The sequence below is a fragment of the Macrobrachium rosenbergii genome, chromosome 26 (assembly GCF_040412425.1).
Source record: "Macrobrachium rosenbergii isolate ZJJX-2024 chromosome 26, ASM4041242v1, whole genome shotgun sequence".
NCBI lineage: Eukaryota > Metazoa > Arthropoda > Malacostraca > Decapoda > Palaemonidae > Macrobrachium > Macrobrachium rosenbergii.
Genome location: NC_089766.1, coordinates 49,092,482 through 49,119,796, shown reverse-complemented (window position 1 = coordinate 49,119,796; position 27,315 = coordinate 49,092,482). Strand labels below are relative to the sequence as shown.

The 27,315-nt window shown below is 38.0% G+C and overlaps 1 protein-coding gene across 5 annotated transcripts in view; it reads right to left on the bottom strand.

Moving 5' to 3' along the window:
- LOC136853179 (uncharacterized) overlaps window positions 1-24,304 on the bottom strand; it is a 99,735-nt gene extending 75,431 nt beyond the window's left edge. Inside the window, exon 1 of one of the 5 annotated variants that reach the window (XM_067128519.1) lies at window positions 23,270-24,304. Coding sequence is in view for 2 of the 5 variants with exons in the window: in XM_067128516.1 (XP_066984617.1) it covers window positions 5,461-5,492 (32 nt within the window). In the remaining 3 variants the exon portion in view is untranslated. Of the gene's footprint in view, window positions 1-2,275; window positions 2,385-2,622; window positions 3,138-3,571; window positions 4,080-5,460; window positions 5,670-23,269 lie in introns of those variants that run through there. The other 4 variants (XM_067128516.1, XM_067128518.1, XM_067128520.1 and 1 more) reach the window with 4 other exon arrangements.
- Window positions 24,305-27,315: the final 3,011 nt, after the last annotated feature.

Genomic DNA, 27,315 nt, shown 5'->3' with positions numbered 1-27,315 from the left:
TATAAAGATGGTCATGTCATTGCCTGTAACATAACACTCTCAGATGATAAATTCAGAAAACATGCGAAAGTATTTTAATTGTTATTATTGCATAATCTAAAATGAAATAACCGAGATTTTGTTCTTTATGAGTCTGCTAGAAATATCAGCACTTGGCAAAATTGTGAGTGGCTATAACCCTTCATTTCTGCAGATTAGATTCTTAATCTTCGTATCGGTTTTATCATATCTTCGAAAAACAAACCCTTCGAGTTTGTGAAGATACAAGTAAGAGACGGTTTGGTGTGCTCCGTACGAGGAAATGCTGCGAAGATATTGTATCCTTTGGTTTGTACAGACAAAAGGTTAATTTTGTCAGTAGGTAGCCATTGAATCCTTTGGTTTATACCAGTGGGTCTCGTTCTAATTTTAGCGATGGCACCCTGAATAATGTCATCATTACCGTGGCACCCATTCTTCACCATTACGTCATATCGCATGAATTAACTTCTTATTTAATGAATAAAATGATTATTTATACTCAGACCAAAATCAGCATGGCGTCCATGCAGAAATCTACTGTACAAACAAAGAGCATATCAGAAGAATTAGATAAACATAATTACAATAGACACACTGATAATAATTATATGAAGACTTCTGCAAATTTTTTTTTTTTTACAAATGTTCTCTGAGATGATCTAGCCAAGACAAAATTCATGACAATCTTGTGGCACCCCTGGGCACTGTCTGTGGCATCCCGGGCAGCCACGGCATATACGGTTTGAGAATCACTGGTTTATACAGGAAAAGGGTTTCTTTAACTGTTTGACCTTACCTTTGATAAGGTCTTGCGAACCCTAGGCTGAGACCTTTCGGCGGTCGCTTTTGTTATATCGACTTGGCAAGGTCGTGTGACCTTTATCGACATTGACCTCTGTGCCGTTTGCTGTGGTGCCTTTCAGCTTGGCAAGGTCGTGCGACTTCTTTTGGCGGTGGCCAAGTCCTTGCTTTTATCACTCTTGACCTGAAAAGGGTTTTTGAGCTTGCTTGTTTCTGAACTTAATGTTATTTGCTTTTTATTATTTTTGAATGGAAGAGATCGTATGACCTTGGCAATGATCTTTTTGGAAAAATAAAATCCGCAGTAGCATGTATGTAGTATATTGGTGTTTAGCAATATGTTGCATACATTGTACTGCAGACTTTATTTTTCCATTCAAGATCACGAGAAAGTGATGATATATCAAATAATGATCTTTTTGTTGTTATTTTCAATTTTATTTAGCAATTCTATACTCTTGACGGGACCATCATAAAGTCAGTGAAGTGATTAACTTGAACTACACTGAGGCAATGTGGATAGATTCTCTCATACGAAGGTCCCGCGTTGTTATTCACTTCAGTAAGGTTACGGGTAGAGAAACAAAGTCAAATTTGTCTTCTCAGTATTCACTTATTCCTTTCAATGGACGCCAAGTGACTTTTTTTTTCTGTTGCCTGACTGACGGAAATTTTTATTCTTTTGCCTGAATGACGGTTTTTTTTTGCCTGACTGACGGAAAATTTTTTTTAAATTTTTGCCTGACTAATTTTTTTTTCTCCTGCCTGACTGACAGAAATTGTTTTTCCTCTTGATTAACTGACGGAAATTTTTTTCTCTTGCCTGACTGACGGAAATTTTTTTTTCTCTTGCCTGACTGACGGAAATTTTTTTTTTTATTTTTGCCTGACTAATTTTTTTTTCTCCCTGTGACTGACAGATATTGTTTTCTCTTTTTGACTGAGCATTTTCTTGCCTGACTGATTGTCTTCATTAATTTTTAGTCAGTCTCATGTCAGATGTATTATTTTTATACGAGGTTAGGGAAATACACTACTCCGTGGCTTGTGAAACTAAAAGGCTTTGGATCTTTTACTTTTCCGTCAGGAATTACTTCAATTTATTCAGAATGTAGAAACGTCCGTGTGAGTCAGGTTTAAAAGGATACTTGTTTTTAAAAGCAAACTTCTACATAGTAGAATATCGTAAGTGAAAAAAAAAACAGTTAAGTACCGAATGTGACAAAATAGGTAGAATTCTGTATAGAAGAAATATAATACCATATATGAAAAAAGATAAAATACTGTGTCAAAAAAAAAAAAAACAAACAATGAATTAAGAAACAAGGTCAGCTAACATTCAAACATTTACATGCAGAAACAGCAGTGAAACAAAATGCCTGTGATGGGTTCAGCAGTGTTCAGTAAGTGATTTTTGCTCAGAAAAAAATGGATATTGCTTTAAAATTCCTACCTTATGAATACCATAAGCGTTCTTTTCTGCAGAGAACTTTTAAGTTTTTCGCTAGCTTAATTTTTGGTAGGAAGGGGGTGTCATTTTTTCTGCGAAAATTGGGCATGTTTCTTTTTCTATAATATATAATAATTTTTCGCCAAAGACCAGGTGGAGATCAAATTTTAGCACGATACCGAATGTCCGCGTGTCTTCACAATTCATGATGTATCTTAGGTCCTTTCACTGCACTTCAGTTTGACCTATAGTGGCGTGAATGATCGTAGATGGGAAGAAATGAATAGGTACAGAGAGATGATATAAAAAAGAAGAGAGCGAGTGCAGTTTTTCCTGCACTACATATTCACCTCAAACGAACTTTTCATAATGTGGTTTTTCCATATTACAACAATAAGCTGTGTCGATTATAATCAGGTTTAATCGACGCGATGATTACGCACAAGTATGGCGCAACGTAGTGACACATGACAATGGTGTCGGTGGTATCCCTTGCACTCGCTACATCATTGCTCTATTGCAATGCAGAGCTGAAGAAACCTTTTACTCGCCACTAACTTCAACATAATTGATGTTATCTTGTGATGAAAAAACCAGATAAATGAACATCTCGGAGTTCATTATCACTTGCTGCTGAACTCACTGTATCACTACCGCACAGAAGTCTGTGACGGAATTAGTCTCCAAATTCATATATGACGGAATGTTATCCAACGAAGTCACATATATGCACGAGGAACTAAAGGCTACACTCTCAAGACTGTTTGGCAGGGGCGTCTTGAGTTAACTTTCATTGCGGTATCCACGAATCCATGACGAGCGACAAAGAACAGTGCTGCACTTTCCAGTCGAGCATCGGCACTGGAATCTCTCGCTCTGTATCTCTCGTAGTATTCCAGCATCTGATCTGATACGATAATAGTTAAGGAAGATAAGATTTTGGCGTGTGTGTTCTCTCTAAAGATAGGACCCGATAGCAGATCCGTCTCCCTCAGTTCCGTAGCTGGGAAACAGTCATTATTATGCCCTCTGAGATAAAATGATAAAAACGGTATAATCTTTCCAGCACCAGGTCTTCTCAGGCGGATAAGCAGCCCAGGCACCAGTTAAGTTCTGGAAGCCAGAGAGGGGTGCATTCGCAGTGAAAATACCCTTTTTTCGTCACCTAGTTTTGGTTTAGGTCTCTCAAGCAGGCCGTAGCTGCTTCAAGCATCGGTGTTTTTCCCCGGCTGTCGGAAGATGTGTAATGGGGTGACCCCTCCTTAAAACTGAAATTAAATAATGGGGTTCTGGACTCACCTGCGGCACGCTGTGGTAAGAGTGGGACTCTGGTGTCGACTAAACCATGTTCCTCAATGCCTGGTTCGGACGGGGGAGGGGGAGGGGGGGAGGGGCCGTTATGGACGACAGTCGGTGGGGAGGGGAGGGGAGCAGAGAAAGAGAGTGACGGTGAACTGACTGACTGGCACAGCAAAGGAGGCTAAAAAGAGGAAAGGGGGTATGGTGGGTGGGGGTTAAAAAGGAGAGAGAGAAAGAGAGAGAGAGAGAGAGAGAGTGTCCGTGCAGTTACTTCTTTTTTTCTTCCTTCCCTTTTTCAAGGCTTTCTTTTTCAATTGCTGGGACCCTTGAACCAGGAAAGAAACCGCTAGACCGGATCTCCCGCGTGTCAAGGAAGAAGAAAGTGCGACGAAGGAAGTATGCCCATGGGCAGCAGCCGATAAGCTGGGCTTCCAGGCAGGAGGACTTCCTTGCAGGAAGAGGATTCGTGGCACCAGCGGAGCGTTGGCGACGACTGTAGGGTCAGCTGAAACGCGCCAGAGCTTTCCCGCATCGGGAAAGGTGAGAGGAGGAGGAGAAGAACTTGGCCTCCATGGCAGGGAACCACTTCACCAGCCAATCATGGCGGATTTTCCTCGAAAGCGTTCTCGTGGACGGGCACGTCGCTCTCTAAGGATCACGTTTCTGTACATTAGACGTCAAATAACAACCTCTATAATCATGTGTCTCGGTTATTATTCACTCACGTCCACTCGGCAAGTCAATTTCAACTCTAAATCTGTGCGTCGTAAGTCACAATAGAGGTTCGTTCTCGGGTTCATTTCTGGTCGTAAATGAAACTGACACCTATCGAGGACGTACTGTGAGACGCGATTGTGATACTCTGGACGAACGCCACCAGTTACAAGGGACTCTGGTCCTTGTACCGAAGGGTACAAAGACGGATATTCGGAGGAAACGACTTTTACCTGTCGACGTCAAGACCCGAGCAAACAAGGGCGGTTGCTTATCGGCGCTGATATCCTTATCGCGGAACACTATCGGGCCTCATCTGTATCGTCTCGCATCGGCGGTTTTTAAAAAGCTTCGTTTGGAAACGCTGCTCAAAATGATTGAAAACGAACGAAAACGATGACTCTCGATTCCACTCGAGAGCCCGGAGATAAGGTCGAACAGTAACGCGGCCGACGACAGACGTGCACTATTGACTCATTATGGTGTGTTAGATTTTATGAGGACAGAAATTACCAATAATAAAGTTGAATTTTATTATCCTATTGCTTTCAACCGTTGTTATTTGGTTACACCTCGCGAGACCAATAGAGGGATAGAGAAAAGAAAGATAGGCAGGGTGGAAATCAGTCAGCAGGTGAAACGTTATTTGGGAGTTTGGCGCCAAAACCCTCTTCCTCGGTCACGTGTCACCTACGCCACCTTGGAACATGTGCGCAGGCGCACACTGCGTTCTTCGCTTGAACTCTTAGCATCGGTGTGTCTGTAACGAATATTTGCCTCCCTCAATTTTTTAACTTTTGTTAACTATAAAAATGGTTTTCATATATCTCTTGAAATATTTTTCATAGGCAATGCTCTGTATAGTTGACCAATGACCCAATTTACCCTACTTGACCTAATCTTTTCACCGTTTAGTCATGCTGGTGCCAGGTCAGAAATTCTGCTCAAAGGCTCATTGTTGAAAGAAGCTGGAGAATCCTGTCGAAACTACGAGACTGATCTCTCATGCATAGTATTTTTCTCTTGAATACGAACATTATTGTTCTAGACATTATTCATATAATGCTTTAGCTAGCTCTCTCTCTCTCTCTCTCTCTCTCTCTCTCTCTCTCTCTCTCTCTCTCTCTCTCTCTCTCTCGCAGGATTGAATGATTTACCAGCAGTTGTAAACTAACCTTATTGTCTGTCTTCTCAACTTGTTGGTCATCGCAGAACTTTTTTCGGGGGGAGGGGGCCCTTAACACACAAACGTATCCCCTAACCCCCGCCCCCAAAAAAATCAGTTTCCGCACGAAGAATCGATGAATTTAGCGGCGTTTTTGCACGAGGAGTATACAGTGTATAGCAAGTAACCTGGCGGCTGCGATAGAAACACTTCTCCTTTTTATCTTGCGAATACACATAGTAGTCTTGTATCTCGTATCGCCCTATCAGAGTTCCCTATCGTTTATTTCCAAAACTATCTTGGAACCAATAAAGTTCGTCAAACTGTAGTTATCATATCTTAAAGTCTTTTTTTTTTATTCTTCAGCATCATGGTAACAAATGGGATGATAGCAATCGGAATCTTTGCCTAGCGGCATTGCATGCAATGCAGTGATGTTTATTTATTTTTTTTTTACTGCCTAAAGCTGTAGGCATGCTTGTAATCTTGCTTTTGTGGGTATTGCTTGTGGTTACTTATTTAATTACTTATTTGTCTATCACTAATGCTAAGGCAGTTCATGATATTTCTCATTAGTGGAATTGAGTAATATATTATATATATATATATATATATATATATATATATATATATATATATATATATATATATATATATATATATATATATATATAATTGCTGGAGTAGTATAGCTTCCACAAAGCTCGATCCACAAGGAAGCTTCTTCGTGATTTCCGGTTGAATCTGGTGTGCCTTTGCGCCTTGCCACCTTCAAAACATTGGCTAATCTTGCGTGAGGTTTTTGTTGCTCAAGTTTTCTGTCTACGATTTTGGTCCTTTTTTTTCCTCACTGAAGGTACTTCCAGTTGTTATCAAACTGCGTTGTGCGTCTGTTGTTAGCGGAGTGATGTCTCTCTCCTTTCTTATTTGTGCCTTTTGCCAGTGATTCAGCTTTCTAGGCTTCTTGCTCTAGTATCCGTCTTTCGCACTAGTATCCCTCTTTCGTTCGCACTAGTATCCCCCTCTTTCAATCTCACTAGTATCCCTCTTTCGTTCGCACTAGTATCCCCCTCTTTCAATCTCTCTAGTATCCCTCTTTAGTTTGCACTAGTATCCCCCTCTTTCAATCTCACTAGTATCCCTCTTTCGTTCGCACTAATATCCCCCTCTTTCAATCTCACTAGTATCCCTCTTTCGTTCGCACTAATATCCTCCTCTTTCAATCTCACTAGTATCCCTCTTTCGTTCGCGCTAGTATCCCCTTTCGTTCGCTCTAGTATCCCTTTTCCGTTCGCACTAGTGTCCCTCTTTCGTTCACAACAGTATCCCTTTTCCGTTCGCTCTAGTATCCCTCTTTCGCTCGCACTAGTCTCCCCCTTTCGACGAGCTTGAAAAAAAATCTTTCATCCTCGCATCTGGCCTTTCACAAACGCCAGGCCACTTTGCTCTGTGGAGACTGAAATCTTCATGCTGCGCATTTTGATGGTTCCCTTTCCTCTAGCTACCGAAATTTGTCTTTTCTTTTTTCCTTCCAGTGATTTGCAATTCTCTATCTTTCAAGTGGTTAATCAGTTGTTGTCTTGTCCTCTTGCCTAAGCTTCACTACGTGTGTATATATATATATACAGTATAGGTATATATATACATGTACAATATATATATACACATACACATATATAATATAAATATCTATATATATATATACACACACACACACACACATATATATATATATATATATATATATATATATATATATATATATATATATATATATATATATATATATATATATATATATATATATATATATATGCACATACACACACACACACACATATATATATATATATATATATATATATATATATATATATATATATATATATATATATATATGTATATTATATATCACTTATGCCTTTTAAACTTAGATGGAATGGTCCCAGAGTGTGTTGACCCTCTAGTTTCTCAGGAATTCTTTTGAATGAAGTTGCAGTGGCCCACAATAGTTGGCTAAACCAGGTACAGAATTCCTTGTTTAATTCGAAAGAGAATGGATTTTTTTTTTACAGGAAAAGAGTCCAAGTCGTTTCTCCTCTGTGGGCTCGAAGACCGGACCGTATACTGGTAAATAAAGAAAGTATCACTGAGAAATGTAACAGAAATAAAGATTTAAGGACAAAGAGAAATGAGAGAAAAATTATAAAGATCTGAAGATGGTAATATAGAGACAATTGCAAGATTTAGTGGAAGTAGGACCCATCCCGAGTAATCCAAAGGACCTCAGAAGGAACAAGGAAAGGATTTGGTGCACACCCCTCAAACTGGGCTTTGCTCCAGGAAAGCGTTATTATTGGCCACAGCAAGGATATTTAGGTAAGGGGGCGGGGGGGGCGGTCACCATCAGCAGGCATGTTGACACCCAGTTTCAGACACAGGGATACCAACTTATTAGTAAGGTTTTGGGCAAAGAATAATAACAACAGTAAATGCTTTTATTATTATTGTTATTTACAGCTCATGTTGATGTGGGTTTATATTAGTTATCGTACGCACAGCTCTCAGTGTTCCTAAATACAGTACTTCGCAAGTGTTGTGAATTTATTCCTTTTTATGAGTTTCGTTTTTCTTGTACATAAACCACCTTCTGTTCTACGTGAACCTTTAGTCCTTAAAGCAATTACATCTCATTCATTAAAAAAATATAATATATATGTATATATATACACACATATATATATATACATATATATAAAGTTCCTTCTCCTCGTTCGGATGACAAGTCATACGAAATCTACCCGGCCTTGTTAACTGAATGCTTCTTTTACCTCGACACTACTCTTCAAATTCTCAGATAAGGGCCATTGATAAGGCAGACCCAGAATTCCTCAGAACATTTCGTCTTTGATTACGTTGAAGTCTACATGAGCGTGATATCTCGAGAATGTTTATATTACAGTATGTTTGGAATTGGATTTGTACGTTCATGCATAATGTCCTTAATCGTATTAGTTTATAGTCGGAAAATGCGTCCGCGTCCACGCTGTTAGTTGCGAACGTGTTACACGCACGCCTACATGCATACATAGATACATAATTATATAAACCATTTAGATATTTATATTGTTAAAAAGGTGCTTCTGTTAATTTTTTTCCCACTTAGGACGTCATAAGATTGTTTGCTTAAATGTCTGTCAGCCTGTCTGCATGATTGTGATTGTGTTAGCAAGATATCTTAGCAAGAGGTGGACTGAAACTGGCGAAAAATAGGAAATATGTCCATGAGATCTTCTGGAAATGATTTGTTTAAGAAAATCACTCAAAGTTGGCAATTCGTAACCGGTCGTAATCTCCCCTGTTATAAAAAGATAAAGATATCTATCGGTTTCAGTATTTCTTACCAGAGAGCTTCGGTATTTCCTTTGCAAGTAGCTGGTTTATTCCCCATTTATTGCCATTAATTAGCAAGCGTTCGCTTACTATTCGGTGACCTCATTGGGAGAGCGCTTATTTCTGAGGGCGCTCAATCAAGTGTTAGCGCTTCAAAAGCATGTTCAATAACGTATCTCAAGGTCGTGTTATAGGTGGTGCTATTTTCTCACAATGCGATTAGATTGGTGTTCATAAAGTAGCCAGAACTTCGTAAGACAATGCCAAGGGCAGATTTGAGCCATCGCGAGAAATTTAGCCGAAAAAAAAAAGGCGTCCGGTGACCGTTTAAATAATAACAGCAGTATGCGAAGAAAAAACGATCTAGCCTATATTTTCCACCTAGAGAATCGAGAATCAAGAATAAAACATATCTGCGACATTTTGTAAATTTGATAAGATGTCATCATGCAAAATTAAACGTAGAGATAAGTTAGAACTTGATAACAATGGAGACGTTAATATGTACAATGGAGAACTGAGATTAAATAATGCAATGTATGAAAAAAGATTAAAGAATACGTAAGAGAAATAGGCATGCAGTGTACTAGAGAAGGGGCTGAAGTTGGAGTGTTAATATCAAATTGGACGGAATATAACACCATACTCGAGAGAATTATGCGAAACGAATTTAATGTATACCTGACGAATTAGTTGAAGTTTGAGTTCATTATTTTTGTTATATATTTTATTATTATTATGAGGTAATTATGAGAATTCCCATGGGGGCGGGGGTTAGTGCCGTCAGTGCACCTCAGGTGGTACACTGTGGGCATTACTTAAGGGTCTTTGCAGCGTCCCTTCGGCCCCCAGCTGTAACCTCTCTCATTTCTTTTACTGTACCTCCGTTCATATTCTATTTCTTCCATCTCACTTTCCACCTTCTCTAAAAATTGTTTCCTAGTGCAACTGCGAGGCTTTCCTGCTGTTACACCTTTCAAACCATCTAACTGTCAATCTCCCTTTCTGCGCTGAATGACCTCATAGGTCCCAGCGCTTGTCTTTTGGCCTAAATTGTATATTCTATTCCATCACAAGACTTGCAGAATATAATGTCGCTCATCATTCGTGGGATGGTGTATAGTTTGGTTTTGATGGAGGAAATATAACAACTGAAGGGAAGACTTATACAGGAAAAACGAGTTTTTTCTAGGGGGGCCGCTTAGGAGATGGTTCAGGGAATACGATGGTATGGTTCAAGTATGAAACCGTTTCTTAAAAAGTGTAAAGGAAAAAAATCTCTACGCGGTTTATGTGCATATAATTTATTTTGGAGATTTATTAGCGATGTGATGTGGATGTCTGTTGACTAGAAGGTAATAATTTGAGAATGATTATAAGGTTTCGTGATAAAAACAACACTCGGGTCAAAATACGTGTTTGGAGAAGTGTTTTGTGTAACAGCGGGTTTGAAACGATGGTGAGCTGCGTAGCCACGATTGTTCTGTACAGGTAAGAGTGGAGTTGTAAGAAAAATTAAGGGAACGGATATGAGAAGTAAGTATAATTGCTAGTGTCTCAGATGACTACTAAACAGTGTTAGTGGTGGTAAAAAGATCTGTGGAGATGGCGAAAGAGTCCGAAAGTATTTGTAAGAAGAGAGAGTTAAAAATGAAAGTTAACCGGGTAGATGTACCATTTCAAGTTAGCATGGGTGGTGGGAGAAAAGAAGTTTTGTTCGTTCATATATTTAATTATAAGTAAATGTGACGGATGGTTGTAAGAGGACAGAAGAAATGAATCATAGTGGAGTTGAAATTCGGGAATAAAAGTAAATACAAAAATCATAACGTTTTGTAGTGAATCGTGTCTCCTTTATGGGAGTGAAGTATTGAAATGTAAATCTTGAATTTCAGTGAAAGAAAAAGCATGCAGTTATTGAAGTTTTTTTTTGCTAGTACATCTGAAGTGGCGAGGGTAAAAAGTATGAGATATAACGTAGATGTGGTTAAAAAAAAAAAGTTGGCATAGATAAAAAGACAGTTCACCTTGTTTTGAGGTGGTTTGGGTATTAGGAGAGAATGGAGGATGGCAGGTTGAAGGAACCGTGTATTTTATGTATTGACGGCTAGATTGGGTGGAAAACTACTAGAAGAAAAGCCATTAATACCCTGGAAGCGTGAAGGTGCCGTACAGAATACACGCGAGTGGTATTTTGTAGATAGAAAATGAGCAACTGGTGGACCTTCTGTAATTCAGTATGTGGTTGATGCTCGAAAGTATCATCACAAGATTTTTATACATGATTAAACGGTTGAAGGGTAAGCATGGAAATTATATACTTTTTTATATTTACACACACACACACACACACACATATATACAGTATATATAAAATGTGTGTGTGCATGTGCACGCGTGTGTGAGTGTGTATTTGTGTGCGTGTGTGCTTGCGCTATGTAGACATCGTTATACAAGCGTGGGTGGTACCGCTTGGGGCGTACCTTGATAACATTTCTAGCGGGGGCAATATAATATCCGTCTTACACACACGCACGTACTTCTGATGCCGGAAATTGAGACCCCGAAAGGTGTCACTTTAACTGAATGATGTAAAGTTACATAAGCTACTATTTCCTGTATTTGAGCGTTATCAGGACTGATAGAATTTTCAGTTTTAGGCTCGCTTCTCGTTTTGATGGAAAAATGGCATTTGTTATATCTTGCCTAATTTACAGTTACGATCCTCAAATGCGACGTGTCTCATTAACATTGTTAGAAAGGGTAAACTAATGAAATTCAATATTTATAGTGTTGTTATGGGAAAGCAATACAAATATTTTCGTTAACATGATGCATCATCTGATGAGCTTCACGAAACGGAGTCATGGCGTTAAACACTAAGTATATACACAAACAGAAACTAGTGTTGTCAAATATTGGGATATATGCTGTGTCCTCTGTATCAGTGTGGTCCTAAGGCAAACATACATTAGGATAAGGACATGGACATTATCTACCATGTGGGTTAGGTGTTAAAAGTTTGTAACCTTGTGGTAGCTGTTTTGCTTTGGGGGTCTTCAATTAGCAATCCAGAGTCTTCGCTCCTCGAGAATGATCCCGTCGTTGGATGAGCAAATCTCACTTCTGCGAGCAGTATAGCCCTTTTCTTGATAAGGATCTCTCGCCCTGTTCAAAAGATCGCGAACCTTCACTGCCGTATCGGAGTAGGCTCTCTCTCCCTCAAGATAGATCCCTTATCAAGGTCTCGGGCTATCTTTCGCCTCTTGAAATGGATGTATTTTAAGATTAAAGGTCTAGGAAAAATGGGATTTGTTCCTGATCTGAGTCCTCGTGTTCTTGAATCATTGCCTTTCAAGAATAAGGGGCTACGAAAACTGGTACCTGTTCCCTGGTTGGAGTCCGCAGGCTCTTCACAGGTGCTTCTTTTGAATGAAGATATTTCTGCTTTCATCAAAATGTTCTGGCTTGGTAAATAGGAAAAGACACCACAGCTGGGATTGCCCAGCATATTAGAGCGCGATGTGGAATACATTGGTATACTGAGTTTGGGAAAATTTTCAAAAATCCTCTCATGGGTTCCAGAAAGATTAGGCGTAGGCTTGTACCTCATTTATCCCACACTAATGATGTGTAGCCACCTTCTACTGGTTTCAGTGGTGAAATGAATTTGACGAGCCCTATACGTAAAGATATATGAGTTGGTTGTTTATGTAAAAATTATGTTCGCAGGGAAGTATATATATATATTTGAAATATATGTACATATGTACACACACACACACACACACACACACACACACACATATATATATATATATATATATATATATATATATACATATTATGTATAGTGATTAGAATTATCTTTTGCAATCAAGTTAATTATGACCCTTATGAATGTAGCGTTGAAAGTCTTACCAATGATAAATAGCTGCAGTATTCGTAATATTTTAACTTGCATCACTGAAATCCTTAGAGGTGTTTTGATCATCTTTTAGGAAATCTCAAAGAGGTTTTTTGAGGGCAGACAAGGTTTCAGAGAAAACAGAAATAGTGGAATATGTGAAGAATGATAGAATATTTACGTGTAAACTTAAAGGATATTCTGAACTTTTGGTTTGCTCTGAACATCCGTACTCAAACGGTTAGAGTATAGCATAGTCGTGCTTCTCAAATGTTGCTAAGAATTTGTGAGGAGATGAATATCTGCAACAATTTATTTATAAGAAATGACAAGTTTTACCATAAATGTAGTTGTGCCAAGACGGTTATGACTGAGATGGTTGGCAAATTTAGCAAGGATATTATATGTATGTTATTGATTTCGACAAGTTTTGGACAATGTTGCTGCAGAACTGCTCATGAAAATTCTAGACGGACTGAATGTGATTTGGACAGGTATAAAAAGGTTGTTAAGGAGCTTGTATCTGCGATAGACGGCTTTTGGTACTGAAGCAAAAACGGAGAACAGGCTAATTGTCCCGTAGGGGGTAATGCCGTCAGTGCACCTCATGCGGTACACTGTAGGCATTACTTGAGGTTCTTTGCAGTGTCCATTCGGCCCCTAGCTGCAACCCCTTTCATTCCTTTTACTGTACCTCCGTTCATAATATCTTCCTTCCATCTTACTTTCCACCCTCTCCTAACAGTTGATTCATAATGCAACTGCGAGGTTTTCCTCTTGTTACACCTTTCAAACCTTCTTGCTGTCAATTTCCATTTCAGCGCTGAGTGACCTCACAGGTCCCAGAACCTGGCCTTGGGCCTAAATCCTATCGTATTCAAACAGGCTAATTGACAGTTGGGTAAGACTGGGTTTTCATTGCCACCTCTATTGTTCAGCATCTACTAAGCAGTGATTGAAGAAGCGTAGAAGGATTAAGTAGGAATCATTCTTAGTTGTGTCAGTGCGGTTGAACTAACTAATTATTGCTTGTACAGAAATGTGCAGGCGAAGTCTGCTGCAAGCGAATCAGGATGACGAGTATTTAAGAAGAGAAGTTACTTCTTTGAAGTAGGCTGAAGTGGAAGTATAGTAATCCAGGTAACTGTTATATTGGCTAGCAATATATGAGATAGTGAAAAGATGAAAACTAATGCCTTGGACTTCTCAGGATCGTGTACTAAACGTGCTTGGGTGAAATTGCTTTTGAAAGCATCAGAGAATGGGAATGATAGTTATGCTGTTTACGTGAATAAAGTGATTACGTAATTAAAGATATTTGTAATTTCATATATAACTTAGTTTTCAATAGTCAGGGCAGTATAGTGCTACTTATTCATGAGCTACAAGAGATTTTAGGTTGATTATTGGGTAAAACTGGTGTAATTCCCCAAGACCCATAATTTCATCCAGTGACACATTTTGATTATGAAACTACAGAAAGGCAAAATTTCCTGGAATAGTAATTTCATCATGAATTGAATGTGTATACATAAATGACAACTGTCAGATTATAAAAGGGCTTATGCAAATATAGTGAAACTACTGAAATAGCTGGCCTTGATAAAGAGTCACTGTTTACAAAAACTGGTATTGAAAGTATTTGCGTTCATAAAATTTAAACTCCCATGGTAACTATGCAAGTGATGAGTTTTGTTTTACGTAAATTTTTGCAAAAAAAAAAAAAAAATGATGCTGTCGAGGGATATAGTTACTAAACAACTCTCCTGCAGGATTTAAAAACACTTTTTATATTTTATTTTGAAAAACCCAACACACATGCACGTCTAGCACCAAGGCATAAGATTTACTTGAGAGAGTGAGAATTACTGTAAGCGTCCCATTTCTTCAACACCTATTTTGATAATTTAAAAACATTTGCGTGTATATATATATATATATATATATATATATATATATATATATATATATATATATATACTAGTTTTGAACGTCGACTGGAAGTCGTTGGGGGGTACTGTCGAGTGTTCGAGTCACTTATGTACCAAAACCATTTATCACGTGTAATAAATTCCCGCTTCTGTGGTAATCCCATTTGAAGTAATGTTCGCGAACTGGATATTAAACGACATTTGTAGCTTAATGTTCATATGTAAATGTGAAAAAATTCATGTATATATGTTTATGTATATGTAGAGTATATATATATGTATATATATATATATATATATATATATATATATATATATATATATATATATATATATATATATATATATATATATATATAAGTAGGTTTCATACGCACAACTCCCAACCACACGTGTCCCCGTACACGCTCAGAACACGCAGCATGGCGTTCGTTACCCGTACAGCAAAAGCATATTAGTGTGTTCCACGTCACGCCGTCGGTGGGTGTCATAAATGTCATCGTGCCGCCGCCGCTGTTATCAGCGACGGAGGAGGTATTAGCCCCATGTGAACAAAGCGCTGTTGACGAGGGGATATTGTTTTCGAGACCTGGTGGTGGTGGGAAGCCCGCCCTCCCTCACCTGTTTAAGGTGGGGCTGGTTAGGCAGGGGTGGGTGGGTGGGGGGGATTGGGTTTTAGGGCGTTGGGAACCGAGTTTTTGGAAAGCGGCTGCTGCTTGGCGTTAGGTGGTGCCATATGAAAGCTGCGTTCGTAAAAGCCTCGCGGCGCGTTCTGTAAGTGATTTCAGACGAGATGAAAATCTGTTATACTTTTTGTTTGTGGTACTTTTCGAAATGTCGTCTTATCTGAGTTATTTTTTTATACTTTGTATTCCTTAACTATACACGTATATATATATATATATATATATATATATATATATATATATATATATATAGTTTATATATATGTATAGTTTCTTCCTTGTGGGATCGATGTAAACTATGGGCATACGTGCTCCCAAGCATAGTAGGTGTTAGCACATTTAAAATCCACCTTAATTTTTAGAAAAGCAGAGCTGGCTGGTGGATGATATCATACTAATACTTTTTAAGTTAAAGAGGAAAGTAGTAACAGTTATGTCGAAAAATGCTTGCAACAAATACCAATCTATGAAAAATAGCAATGCGGTCTTGGCATTTTTTTTCTCGTGATTTCGCAGTTGTTCAAAAAACAACTGAATTATAACACTTCAGAATGAATGAGGAGTAAGCGCTATTTAAGAGGAGTGTACCACCTTCAAGGAAAAGGTTATGATAAGCCTCACGCCATAAAATAACCGTTGGGAAGTCTAAGCATCCAAGAAAACAAGTAGAAAATGCGCCGAAGTGTCTTCGGCGCAATCGTGTTTTCTGTACAGCCGCTACAGCGTATATTCAAGGCCACCGAAAATAGATCTATTTTTCGGTGGTCTCGGTATAATTCTGTATGAGCCGCGGCCGGTGGTGGCCTATCCCATATCGTTGCCAAAAGCACGATTATGGCTAACTTTAACCTTAAATAAATTAAAACTGCTGAGGTTTTAGAGGGCTGCAATTTGGTATGTTTGAGGACTGGAGGGTGGATGATCAACATACCCATTTTGCAGCCCTCTAGCCTCAGTAGTTTATAAGATCTGAGGGCGGACAGAAAAAGTGCGGACTGACAGACACAGCAATCTCAATAGTTTTCTTTTATAGAAAACTAAAAAGGAAAGGATTATTCACTGTATAGCAAGCAGACGACTATGAATGAGTTCAACTTTCACTAAGAAGAGAAACTATAATGACCGTAAGAAAGATGAATAGTGAATGAACGATTGCACAAAACAAAATTCATGTAAATTAAGAGACTACAATAATCATTGTAATGTTTTAGAAGCAGGATGAAAACATTGCTACCGACAACAATGGTAAAGATTACGCCACGAAACCACATGAATAAAAAATGATGATGAGAACTCGGTTACTTTAGAGTTATTCTGGGTGAGGTAAACTCGGGGTTGAGTGTCTGGCCACGGGGCCATTGTTCAGTTAGAGAGAGATAAGGCCTTTTGCATACTTGTGTGAATTAACAAACTCTCGCAGTATTTTATCTCATAACTGTCTGGTGGTACTCTTAACAAAAAAATATCCTGTTATTAATATTTGCTCAGTAAATACGGAAATTGTTAGCATTTTTATTACGTGAATTTGTTTGTTAAATGCTGGAATTGTGTTCATATTTATTAATTATAATTTCTCAGTAAATACGGAAATTGTGTGCATTTTATTATATTTTTTTATTAAATGCTGAAATTGTGTTCAGTTATTATTTACATTCGTATAGTAGACGGATCTCGCTTTCGTAATGTGATCTGTATGAGAATATTTGAAAGAAAAACTCTTATAGGCAAGAGTGTCAGATACAGTATAAGCCAAGTATAGGTTGGTAGCCGTGTTAAGTTAATAACACGTGATATTGAAGTTGGTATGCGTGGTGGTTAGCAGCTGACACTTCCACAGAATGAAAAGTGTCATGCGTTGTGACCATTACATAAATAATAATAATAATAATAATAATAATAATAATAATAATAATAATAATAATAATAATAATAATAAAGTGATTTAGTTTTCCTTATGTTAATTTTGATTTTGTTGTCATGGGGTCGATGTTTGTGTGTTATTTCATATCATTCGTCGGTATACGAACTCTGTCACGGCTCCGATGAAGTTTTATATTATTTAAGTGACGAGAAATTAAAATGATTAATTTTATTTATTAAAAATGTCTTCAGAAAAGTGGAAACCACTTACATTTAAGAATGAATGAATTGCAATGCTTGTTTTGATATCGATGTTCGGTTTGTACACTAAAATTTTCACCTAAATTATTTCATTTAATTGTTAGTTATGTCATTAAAATATTAGTTATTGCTTCAGCAATTTCATTTAAAGTTTAGTTATTGCTTCAGCAATTTCATTTAAATATTAGTCATTGCTTCAGTGATTTCATTTAAAGATCAGTTATTGCTTCAGCGATTTCATTTAAATATTAGTTATTGCTTCAGTGATTTCACTTAAATATTAGTTATTGCATCAACAATTTCATTTAAATATTAGTTATTGCTTCAACGGTTTCATTTAAATATGAGTTATTGCTTCATTATGTAATGTTATTCCAATATCATCGTGGCAACAGTAAGTGGGCTTTGAGTAAATAAGTTGAAATTGGCAACTCCCAGCGTTGGACGTGCTAGATACCTCCTGAATAATAAATCAAAATATTTCCAAAAGAAAGCAAATTATTTTTTCGTCCACTTGTTGAGCTACACAAAACCACTATTTGCGGTAGTTGTTTTATTATATTATGTAGCTTTTCCTCTGACTTAGTTATTATTATTATTATTATTATTATTATTATTATTACGTTAACAAGACCTAAAGGGCCGCATACTTAAACTCCTATAGTGATCACCTGAAGAATTTGATCCTATATAGAAGGAGAAAGTTATAGCAATGTCGCGTTTAACTGTTTTCCCGTAGGTGGGGTAGCGCCATCAGTGCACCTCATGCGGTGCACTGTAGGCGTTACTTAATGTTCTTTGCAGCGTCCCTTCGGCCCCTAGCTGCAACCCCTTTCATTCCTTTTACCGTACCTCCGTTCATATTCTCTTTCATCCATCTTACTTACCACCCTCTCTTAACAATTGATTCATAGTGCAACTGCGGGTTTTCCTCCTGTCACGCCTTTCAAACCTTTTTAACGTCAATTTCTGCTTCAGCGCTGAATGACCTCAGAGGCCCCAGCGCTTGGCCTTTGGCCTAAATTCTGTATTCTATTCCATTCTAAAATTTTGGACCACTAGCTGGAAAGGCACCTGAAGGAACGCATGAAAAGTAAAATATGAGGTTGTGTATGAAGTGCGAACAAATCCGAAGCGATTTGTCCCTGGACTTGGGCAATACTAATGAGACCTGAGCGGTTTCTATTTCGTATTTTCCTTCCTGATAACGGTCCTCGCTCTTTGAACGAAAATTCTTTAGAATTTTGAGTTTCATACATACATACAAATAAAGATAAAATCCACGAAGGAAAGGGAAACGCTGGAGTGCAGCGAGGCCCTTCGACTCTTTCGTCCTTTACTCTGCTAAGGAAAGGACGAAAGAATCGAAAGGCCTCGCAGCACTCCAGCGTTTCCCTTTCCTGCGTGGATTTTATCTTTATTTATATATATTCATCACGTTCCATATTTTCGTGATTCAGTTATACATATATACATACATACATACATATATATTATATACATATATTTGTATAAGTATATATGTGTTATATATACACACATCTATATATATATATATATATATATATATATATATATATATATATATATATATATATATATATATATATATATATATACTACACATATACACACATACATACAGACTTATGAGGCTTTTCATAACATCTCGGGACTCCAAAACGTTCAGGCTTTTATAAAACAAACTATTCGTTGAATGAGTGTTGACAGACACCCGTAGATGTGAACACATACCTTTCAAGTGTAAGAATGCCAAGATAAGTTATTTATGGTGTTCTGGAAAACCCGGCTACTTCTAAATTAGGTTTGATGAAAACTTTAGGTGGTCGTTAATGACTTGTAAAATTTGTTTGTTAACCTGTCTTAAGAAATCGTAAATCATTTATAGAGTTAGAAATGTATGACACTTGTAAACGGAGGTCATGAAAACTTTCGCCACTTTATTTAGGAGTTTTAATTAAACATGAATCAGATGTTTAAAAGTTTAGACCCCGTGTGGGCTTAGTGCCGCCAGTTGCACCTCACATGGTGCACTGTAGGCATTACCCAAGGGTCTTTGCAACGTCCCTTCCTCCCCTACCTGCAACCTCTTTCGTTACTTTTACTGTACCTCCGTTCATATTTTCTTTCTTCCATCTGATTTTCCACCCTCAAACAATTGCTTCATAGTGCAACTGCGATGTCTGCCTCCTGTTACACCTTCCACACCTTCTTACTGTCAGTTTCCCTTTCAGCCCTGAATGACCTCATAGGTCCCAGCGCTTATTCCTTGGCCTAAATCCCACATTCTATTCTAGAAGGTTTAATTTAATCTTGTTGGTATCTGGTTTGAAGTAGCATAGGTCGGATGCTAATGGAGTGTAACAGTTTGAGGCAGCGCAAATGATTGTTCATAGGAACTCTTTTATTTTGACGTCTGGTGTTCCGTAAGAACTTGAATGGTTTCTTAACATTATTTATCTACAGATTAGCTTTCAATGTAATCTAAGGCAACATACGTCAGTCGTTAGTTGTCTGAAGAAAAGATGATTTGAGTGTTTGGTTATAGTTTAAAAAACCTGGTTTATTTGTTAATAAATTTTGAGGAAGTCTAAATTAGTTGTTAATGAAGTTTAATAAGGTTCAAATCTGTTGTTAGTTAAGGTAAAGGAACCCCAGATCAGCTGTTTGAAATAGTAAGGAATTCAAAGTCTTTTGTTAAAAAAAAGTTAGTGAAATTTAATTGACTTATTGATAACGTTTAAGGAAGTCCAAATTCTTCTTCTTAATGTATTATTATTATTATTATTATTATTATTATTATTATTATTATTATATTATTATTATTATTATTATTATTATTATTATTATTTAGAAGATAAACCCCATTCATAAAGAACAAGCCCACCAAAGGGGCCATTGACTTGAAATTCAAACTTCCAAAGAATATTAAGGTGTTCATTAGGAAGAAGTAAGAGGAAGTAAAGGGAAATACAGAAAGAAGAGATCCCACTTATTAAGAAAGAAAACATAAATTAATAAATAGATAAAAACGTATTAAAATACAATAAGAATAGTATTATAGGGTAATAATGCATTGCATCTTCGCTTGAACTTCTGAAGTTCCAACTGCACGACATCCTGTGCAATTGGAAAATGCAATGCATTACTACCCTAATACTATTCTCTTTGCATTTTAATGCATTTTTATCTATTTATCAATTTATTTTTCTATTTTTTACTTCTTCCTATCGAGCACCATATTCTTCGGAAGCTTGAATTTCAAGTCAATGACCCCTTTGGTGGGCATGTTTCATATGAATAGGGTTCTTAATTTTCTGAATAATAATAATAATAATAATAATAATAATAATAATAATAATAATAATAATAATAATAATAATAATAATAATAATAATTCTGAAGAAAACGACTCGCTCAGTGACTGGAATGGTGTCAGACATGCAGACGGTCGGCCAAAGCGAGGAATTTACTGAGAGATTTGTGTCACTTTCGCTTTGCCTTCCAGGAGAGAGGAAATTGTTTCCTTCCGTCAGCTTAAGAGGGCTATGGGTGGACTTGATGCATTTTCTGCTGTGTCATCTTCCTCACGGGGCACCCACTTCCTCTCTCGCTCACTTTTACTCTCTCCTTCTCTCTCTCTCTCTTTTCTCCGTCTTCCTCGTTCCAGTATCTTGTTGTTTGTGTTTTTGCTTGATAGACATTCATTCAGAAGGCATGTTTGCAAGTATTCACATAACTTACTGCAGTCTGAGATGGATCCTAAATATAGTATTATTATTATTATTATTATTATTATTATTATTCCAAAGATGAAACCTATTCATATGGAACAAGCCCACCAAAGGGGCCACTGCCTTGAAATTCAAGCTTCCAAAGAATATGGCGCACATTAGGAAGTAGGATTAGTAATAGTTGTTTTCTGTATATAAAAGTAGGTTACTTGGACAGACCCCATGGGAGAGTTTGATGGCCAAATCTAAAAATTGCTGGAAATTCGGAGATAGCCAGATCAGCTTGCCCTTGGTTGTACAGGAATGGAAGACTACCCTTTGTCGAATAAAGATTGGCCATTTACCCAGACCTTAAGGATTTTGATGGCTTAGCAACCCCAACCAAATTATGCAGCACTTGCTGGTCAACTGTTCTAGCCTTGGGCCTAGAGAAGTCATTGTCTTCATGAATGCATTGATGGAGAGGGTAGTTCCATATTTGTAGAGGAAACCAAACTTCCTAAAAACATACGATTTATGTCCATTTTTTTTTATCAACACATCATGGGACGCGGGCTCGTTTCCCGCTACCGGACATCATCATTGCTTCAAATTTCTTGCACTTGGATCTTAAGGCTCTGTAGTGACAAGCATATCCAAAGAAGCGGACATCATAATTGCTTCAGATTTCTTGCACTTGGATCCAAAGCTATTAAATCAATGAACACATATTTTTCTAAATTTTTACTTGTGGTGTCGATGACCTTAGTTTTAGTAACGCCCGCTCACTTAAATCAATAAACACGTATTCAAAACCTTCTAAGTAGTTTTGCCTTTGGTCGAATGTAACGAAGGTGATGACTGACTTTTTAGGCAGTTAATAACAATTAATGGTAATTCTCGTGTATTCATCGTATCAAACAGACATGTATGAACGCTATTGGAAGGTCTCGTTCATATGACTGATAAAAGTAATATTGGTACAAAGGGTCCATTTTTAGTTTTCTGTAAAAGAAAACTATTGTGCCGGCTTTGTCTGTCCGTCCGCACTTTTTCTGTCCGCCCTCAGATCTTAAAAACTGCTGAGGCTAGAGGGCTGCAAATTGGTATGCTGATCATCCACCCTCCAGTCATCAAACTTGCCAAATTGCAGCCCTCTAACCTCAGTAGTTTTGATTTTATTTAAGGTTAAAGTTAGCCATAATCGTGCTTCTGGCAACGATATAGGATAGGCCACCACCGGGTCGTGGTTAAAGTTTCATGGGCCGCGGCTCATACAGCATTATAACGAGACCACCGAAAGATAGATCTGTTTTCGGTGGCATTGATTATACGCTGTACAGAAAACTCGATTGCGCCGAAGAAACTTCGGTGCATTTTTTACTTTTTTTTTTTTTTGTATTCCTTGAAGGGAAAATAGTAAAGATTGCGAAAGAAAAAGTCAATTGCAGAATGAAATTTCAAGACGTCGAAATCTTTTAACACTGCGAAGGTGGTGTCATTAGCTAACCCAACAAATTATTATTATTATTATTATTATTATTATTATTATTATTATTATTATTATTATTATTATTATATTTCATAGGTGATTCTCATCTTGACTATGTTGAATGATCGTTTTACGAATTCATTCGTTACTTGACTCTATATTAAACTCGTGTATGTCTCCATCCTCCCCACCCCCTACCCTCCCCAATGCCTGAGTCAGTGGTATGAGCTAGTCTGTATACCGGCTTGTGATTGGAGGAATAGTTTCAAGTGGTCAGCAACAACAGAGTAGATGGATAATCCCCATATTCTCTCTCTCTCTCTCTCTCTCTCTCTCTCTCTCTCTCTCTCTCTCTCTCTCTCTCTCTCTCTCTCTCTGCTGGACGCTTAGTTCATTTTTGTGTTACTAAAGCAGCGTGTATTTGGAAGCAAGGTAGAGATGTATAGTAAATGTAATTATTTAGGTAATTCAAGATGTTTTAAAGAAGCCAACTTAACATTGCCTCAACTTTTTACATGCTGGGTAAACACCTGTATTGGTCTTCATTTATCTTACCTTTGGATGGTTTATCTGTAATGACCAGTCCCACTTCATTTTCAGTTTTCCTCCTTGCTTCGATGACGTATATTTCCTCACTTCTCACTGTTTTCTCACTCCTCACTTCTCACTCTTATTTCCTCACACCTCACTCCTCACTCTATGGTTGACTTTCATAAGAACTTTTATAGCATAGCTATTTTTAGCAACACATCTGATTTTCAATGATTTGCTCTCTTGTTAAATCTCATTTTACCACTTTTATTTTTAAAATATATCTTTTTTCGTCACTTTTACCACTGCTTGCACCGTTCCTTGTTTTGTAGTTACTCCCTATTTTCCAAATAATTCATACATGTATGATGTGTAGTAGCTGGTTACTAGTTTCCTGCTACTGTTGTCTATTCGTTGAATATCATTTTGCTTTTGACAGGGTTCCCACATATCCAAACCTGTGTGAGGGATTGAAATACAGCCATTAAGCACCAGGCCCAAACGTTTTCATCTCTTTTGAACGTTTCCTGTTCTGTACGTTTTTACTTCGTTGTGTGATCCCTTTTGAGGTTTTCACCTTCTTTTTGTATTATATTATCGTGTTTTCCATAAACACTGAAGCTTCGACTGACCCCTGAAAACTGAGTGTGGACCTACCCCAACATCTCTGAGGTAGGACTTTCTGTCCACGGAAACCCGCCGGTCCTTCCTCTTTCGCGCACTGACTTCCATTCTGATTCCTGCTTCCCTTTCTTCAAGGAACGCCTACAACTCCAGCCGACACAACCTCCATGATACTCCACCCTCGTCAGAACTAGCGAATGTCGGATTGTGACGCAAGTTATATGTTTAAGATAAAAGGCCAATATCACGCCGATACATTATCATATCTTTTCCTGCAGGACTTCGCAGGGCTTCCCAACAAGCCTTCATTTTCTCCCTCTATCTCTCTCTTCCTCCGCCCGCCGGCAGGCGATAACATCATCTCGTCGGAGGCGGCGACGACGACCGCCGCGTCGAGGTCTCGATGGTCGCGGCGGAGTTTCCCCGTCGTTCCTCTTCGGGATGACGGTGGCTCCCGGGCGCCTACGTCAGATTTTGGTTTCCCGAGTAAAAATGTCCATTTTGTTAAGACCGTGTTAGCTTGATTAGATTTAGATTAAGCGGACTTTCCACGTGTCCATATGCTACCTTTGATACGATATCATATCTATTGTAAAATGGTATTATTATCCGGTTTTATCTGTTGACTATCTTATCCGGCAGTATCGCGCCCCCTCTGCGACGCCGCCTTTTGTCTTTCTTACCTTAAATTGCTTGGCTTCCTTCCTAGCACTCGTCTCCGAAGATGCACTCGGCTCCGGAATGGCATTCGAGTCGTTTGTTTTGCTCGACTTGTTAGATACTTAACTGCAGTCATTTGGCTTCGTAGTTTCGAGCATTACAGCCTTACCTTAAACTCGGTCCGCTTGTTTAAATTCGTGCAAGCATCGGCACATTAACATCAAAAAGGCTGACTCTCAGAAAGAAGCTGTTCAAAACTATTGTTGTTGTTAGATCTTCTCCCAGGGTTGAGCTGGTATTCTGGACCTTCGGAAGCTGCTGACGGAAAATCTTTCACGTTTTCTGTTTTCTCTGCTTTGAGAAACTGTCAGCAATTAACTAAACCTAAGATTTATTTTTCTGGTTTCAAAACTTGATCCCCAAGAGGGGTAGCGCCGTCAGTGCAGCCCACGGGGTGCACTGTAGGCATTACTAAAGGTTCTTTGCAGTGTCCCTTCGGCCCCTAGCTGCAACCCCTTTCATTTCTTTTACTATACCTCCATTCATATTTATCTGTCTTCCACATTGCTATTCACCCTCTCCTAACAATTGTTTCAGAGTGCAACTCCGAGGTTTACCTTCTGTTACACCTTTCAAACCTTTTACTCTCAATTTCCTTTCCAGCTCTGAATGACCTCATAGGTCCCAGTGCTTGGCCTTTGGCCTAAACTCCATAGTCCATTCCATTTAAAACTTGATTTTCCTTCAGGAGGAATGATCATGTGATGTGCGGAAACATCACATCAGAGAAACATCAAAACCAATGATGTCCTCCCAAAGAGAATTAATGAAAAGCCAAATCGTTTAACAAACTTAAAAAAAAAAATATTAAAAAGTCAAGCCAAATTTTCATGATTTAAGAATAACAAGTAAAAAATGCGCCTAAGTTTCATCTGCGCAATAGAGTTTTCTGTACAGCCACCGCCCATGAAACTTAAAGCCACAGCCCATGAAACTCAGCCACGGTCCGGTGGTGGCCTGTGTTGTTGGTACCTTTAACGGTGCCAGGAGTACGATTATGGCTAACTTTAATCTTAAATAAAATAAACTACTGAGACTAGAGGGCTGCAATTTGCTACGTTTGATGATCGGAGGGTGGATGATCAACATACCAATTTGCAGCCCTCTAGCCTCGGTAGTTTTTAAGATCTGAGGGCGGACAGAAAAAGTGCGGACGGACAGACAAAGCAATCACAATAATTTTCTTTTGCAGAAAACTTAAAAGGCAAGTTTTTCCTTTTGATACGATCAAAAATATAAACCGTCATTCACCATTAAAGGGACCAAACAGTTGACTTTCTTTTTTGGAAAACATTTTATTTCTTCCAGCAAGGAGAAAAGGATTTTGCTGAGGATTCAGAGCGAAAATCGCTTTCCTTGTAAATCAAAGAAAGCATTCTGAAAGAAGATTTTATGGAGACCTATCTCTAACACGGCCTCGTAAAGCAAGAATTTTTTTTATCTGTTAGCAGAGTTCACAAATAGGTTTGCCACACCATAACCTCATTCTGATTAGATTTCTTCTGATTGACTTTTGCACTTCAGCCATAATTAAGCTCCATGCACTGTCAAAGTCATTGCCGAAACGACGCGTTATCAGTAAAGGCAACAAATTTCCAATGCAGATTATATCAGAACACAGGAATCCTTTCTTCTAAGAAACTTCCAATTTTCCTCCTTCTAGGAATAAAAGGGAAAGTTTTCCTTTTATTTGAAAATCATGAAAATCAATATTATTTACAGAAAATTCATACCTGGAATCTTTACCTCACTTATAGATTTAAGTATCTGTTGCGTTGTTGAGTTGACCACTGATGTAGAAGTCTCCTTATTTTTCTTGCGACAGGTTTGAGTGACATCAATTGTACCTTTTCTTTCTGTGGACGCAACACTAAAAAGTAAATAATGCGCCGAAGTTTCTTCGGCGCAATCGAGTTTTCTGTACAGCCGCTACAACGTATAATCAAGGCCACCGAAAATAGATCTATCTTTCGGCGGTCTCGGTATAATGCTGCAGGAGCCGCGGCCCATGAAAATTTAACCACGACCCGGTGGTGGCCTGTCCTATATCGTTGCCAGAAGCACGATTATGTCTAACTTCAACCTTAAATAAAATAAAAACTACTGAGGCTAGAGGGCTGCAATTTGGTATGTTTGATGATTGAAGGGTGGATGATCGACATACCAGTTTGCAGCCCTCTAACCTCAGTAGTTTTTAAGATCAGAGGGCGGACAGAAAAAAGTGCGGACGGACAGACAAAACCCGGCATAATAATTTTCATTTACAGAAAACTAAAAAGTATGCTGTCAGTGTAAAAAAGAGAAATTTGATTATTTATAGTTTTACTTTAATAGATGATTTCACGTTATCAATAAGGGCGAATATCTCTTCTCCACAAGGGCGATTTGTAGTCCATAGAGTGGAAAAAAATTACGTTTTCCATATTTTAAAATATGAAAATAATTTTAGGTTTTTTAGAATACAGAAAAGAGCAAGTTAAAAGTATACATTAAATTATTATTGAGAGCACCTTTTGAATTTGACCAGAGATTCGTTGTAGGAGTCTGATGTTCAAATGTGAAGAAAAGCAGTATTCAGTAACCATTAAAAAAAATAGCTTTTGTTCAATGTATGAAATCGTGACCTCTCTTTGAGCGTCCTGAGAAGGCCTCCCCCGCCCTCCCCACTGTTGGTAATGTACTATTTAATGCCGTCGTCATGTTTTACAGGCGAAGCATTTGATGGG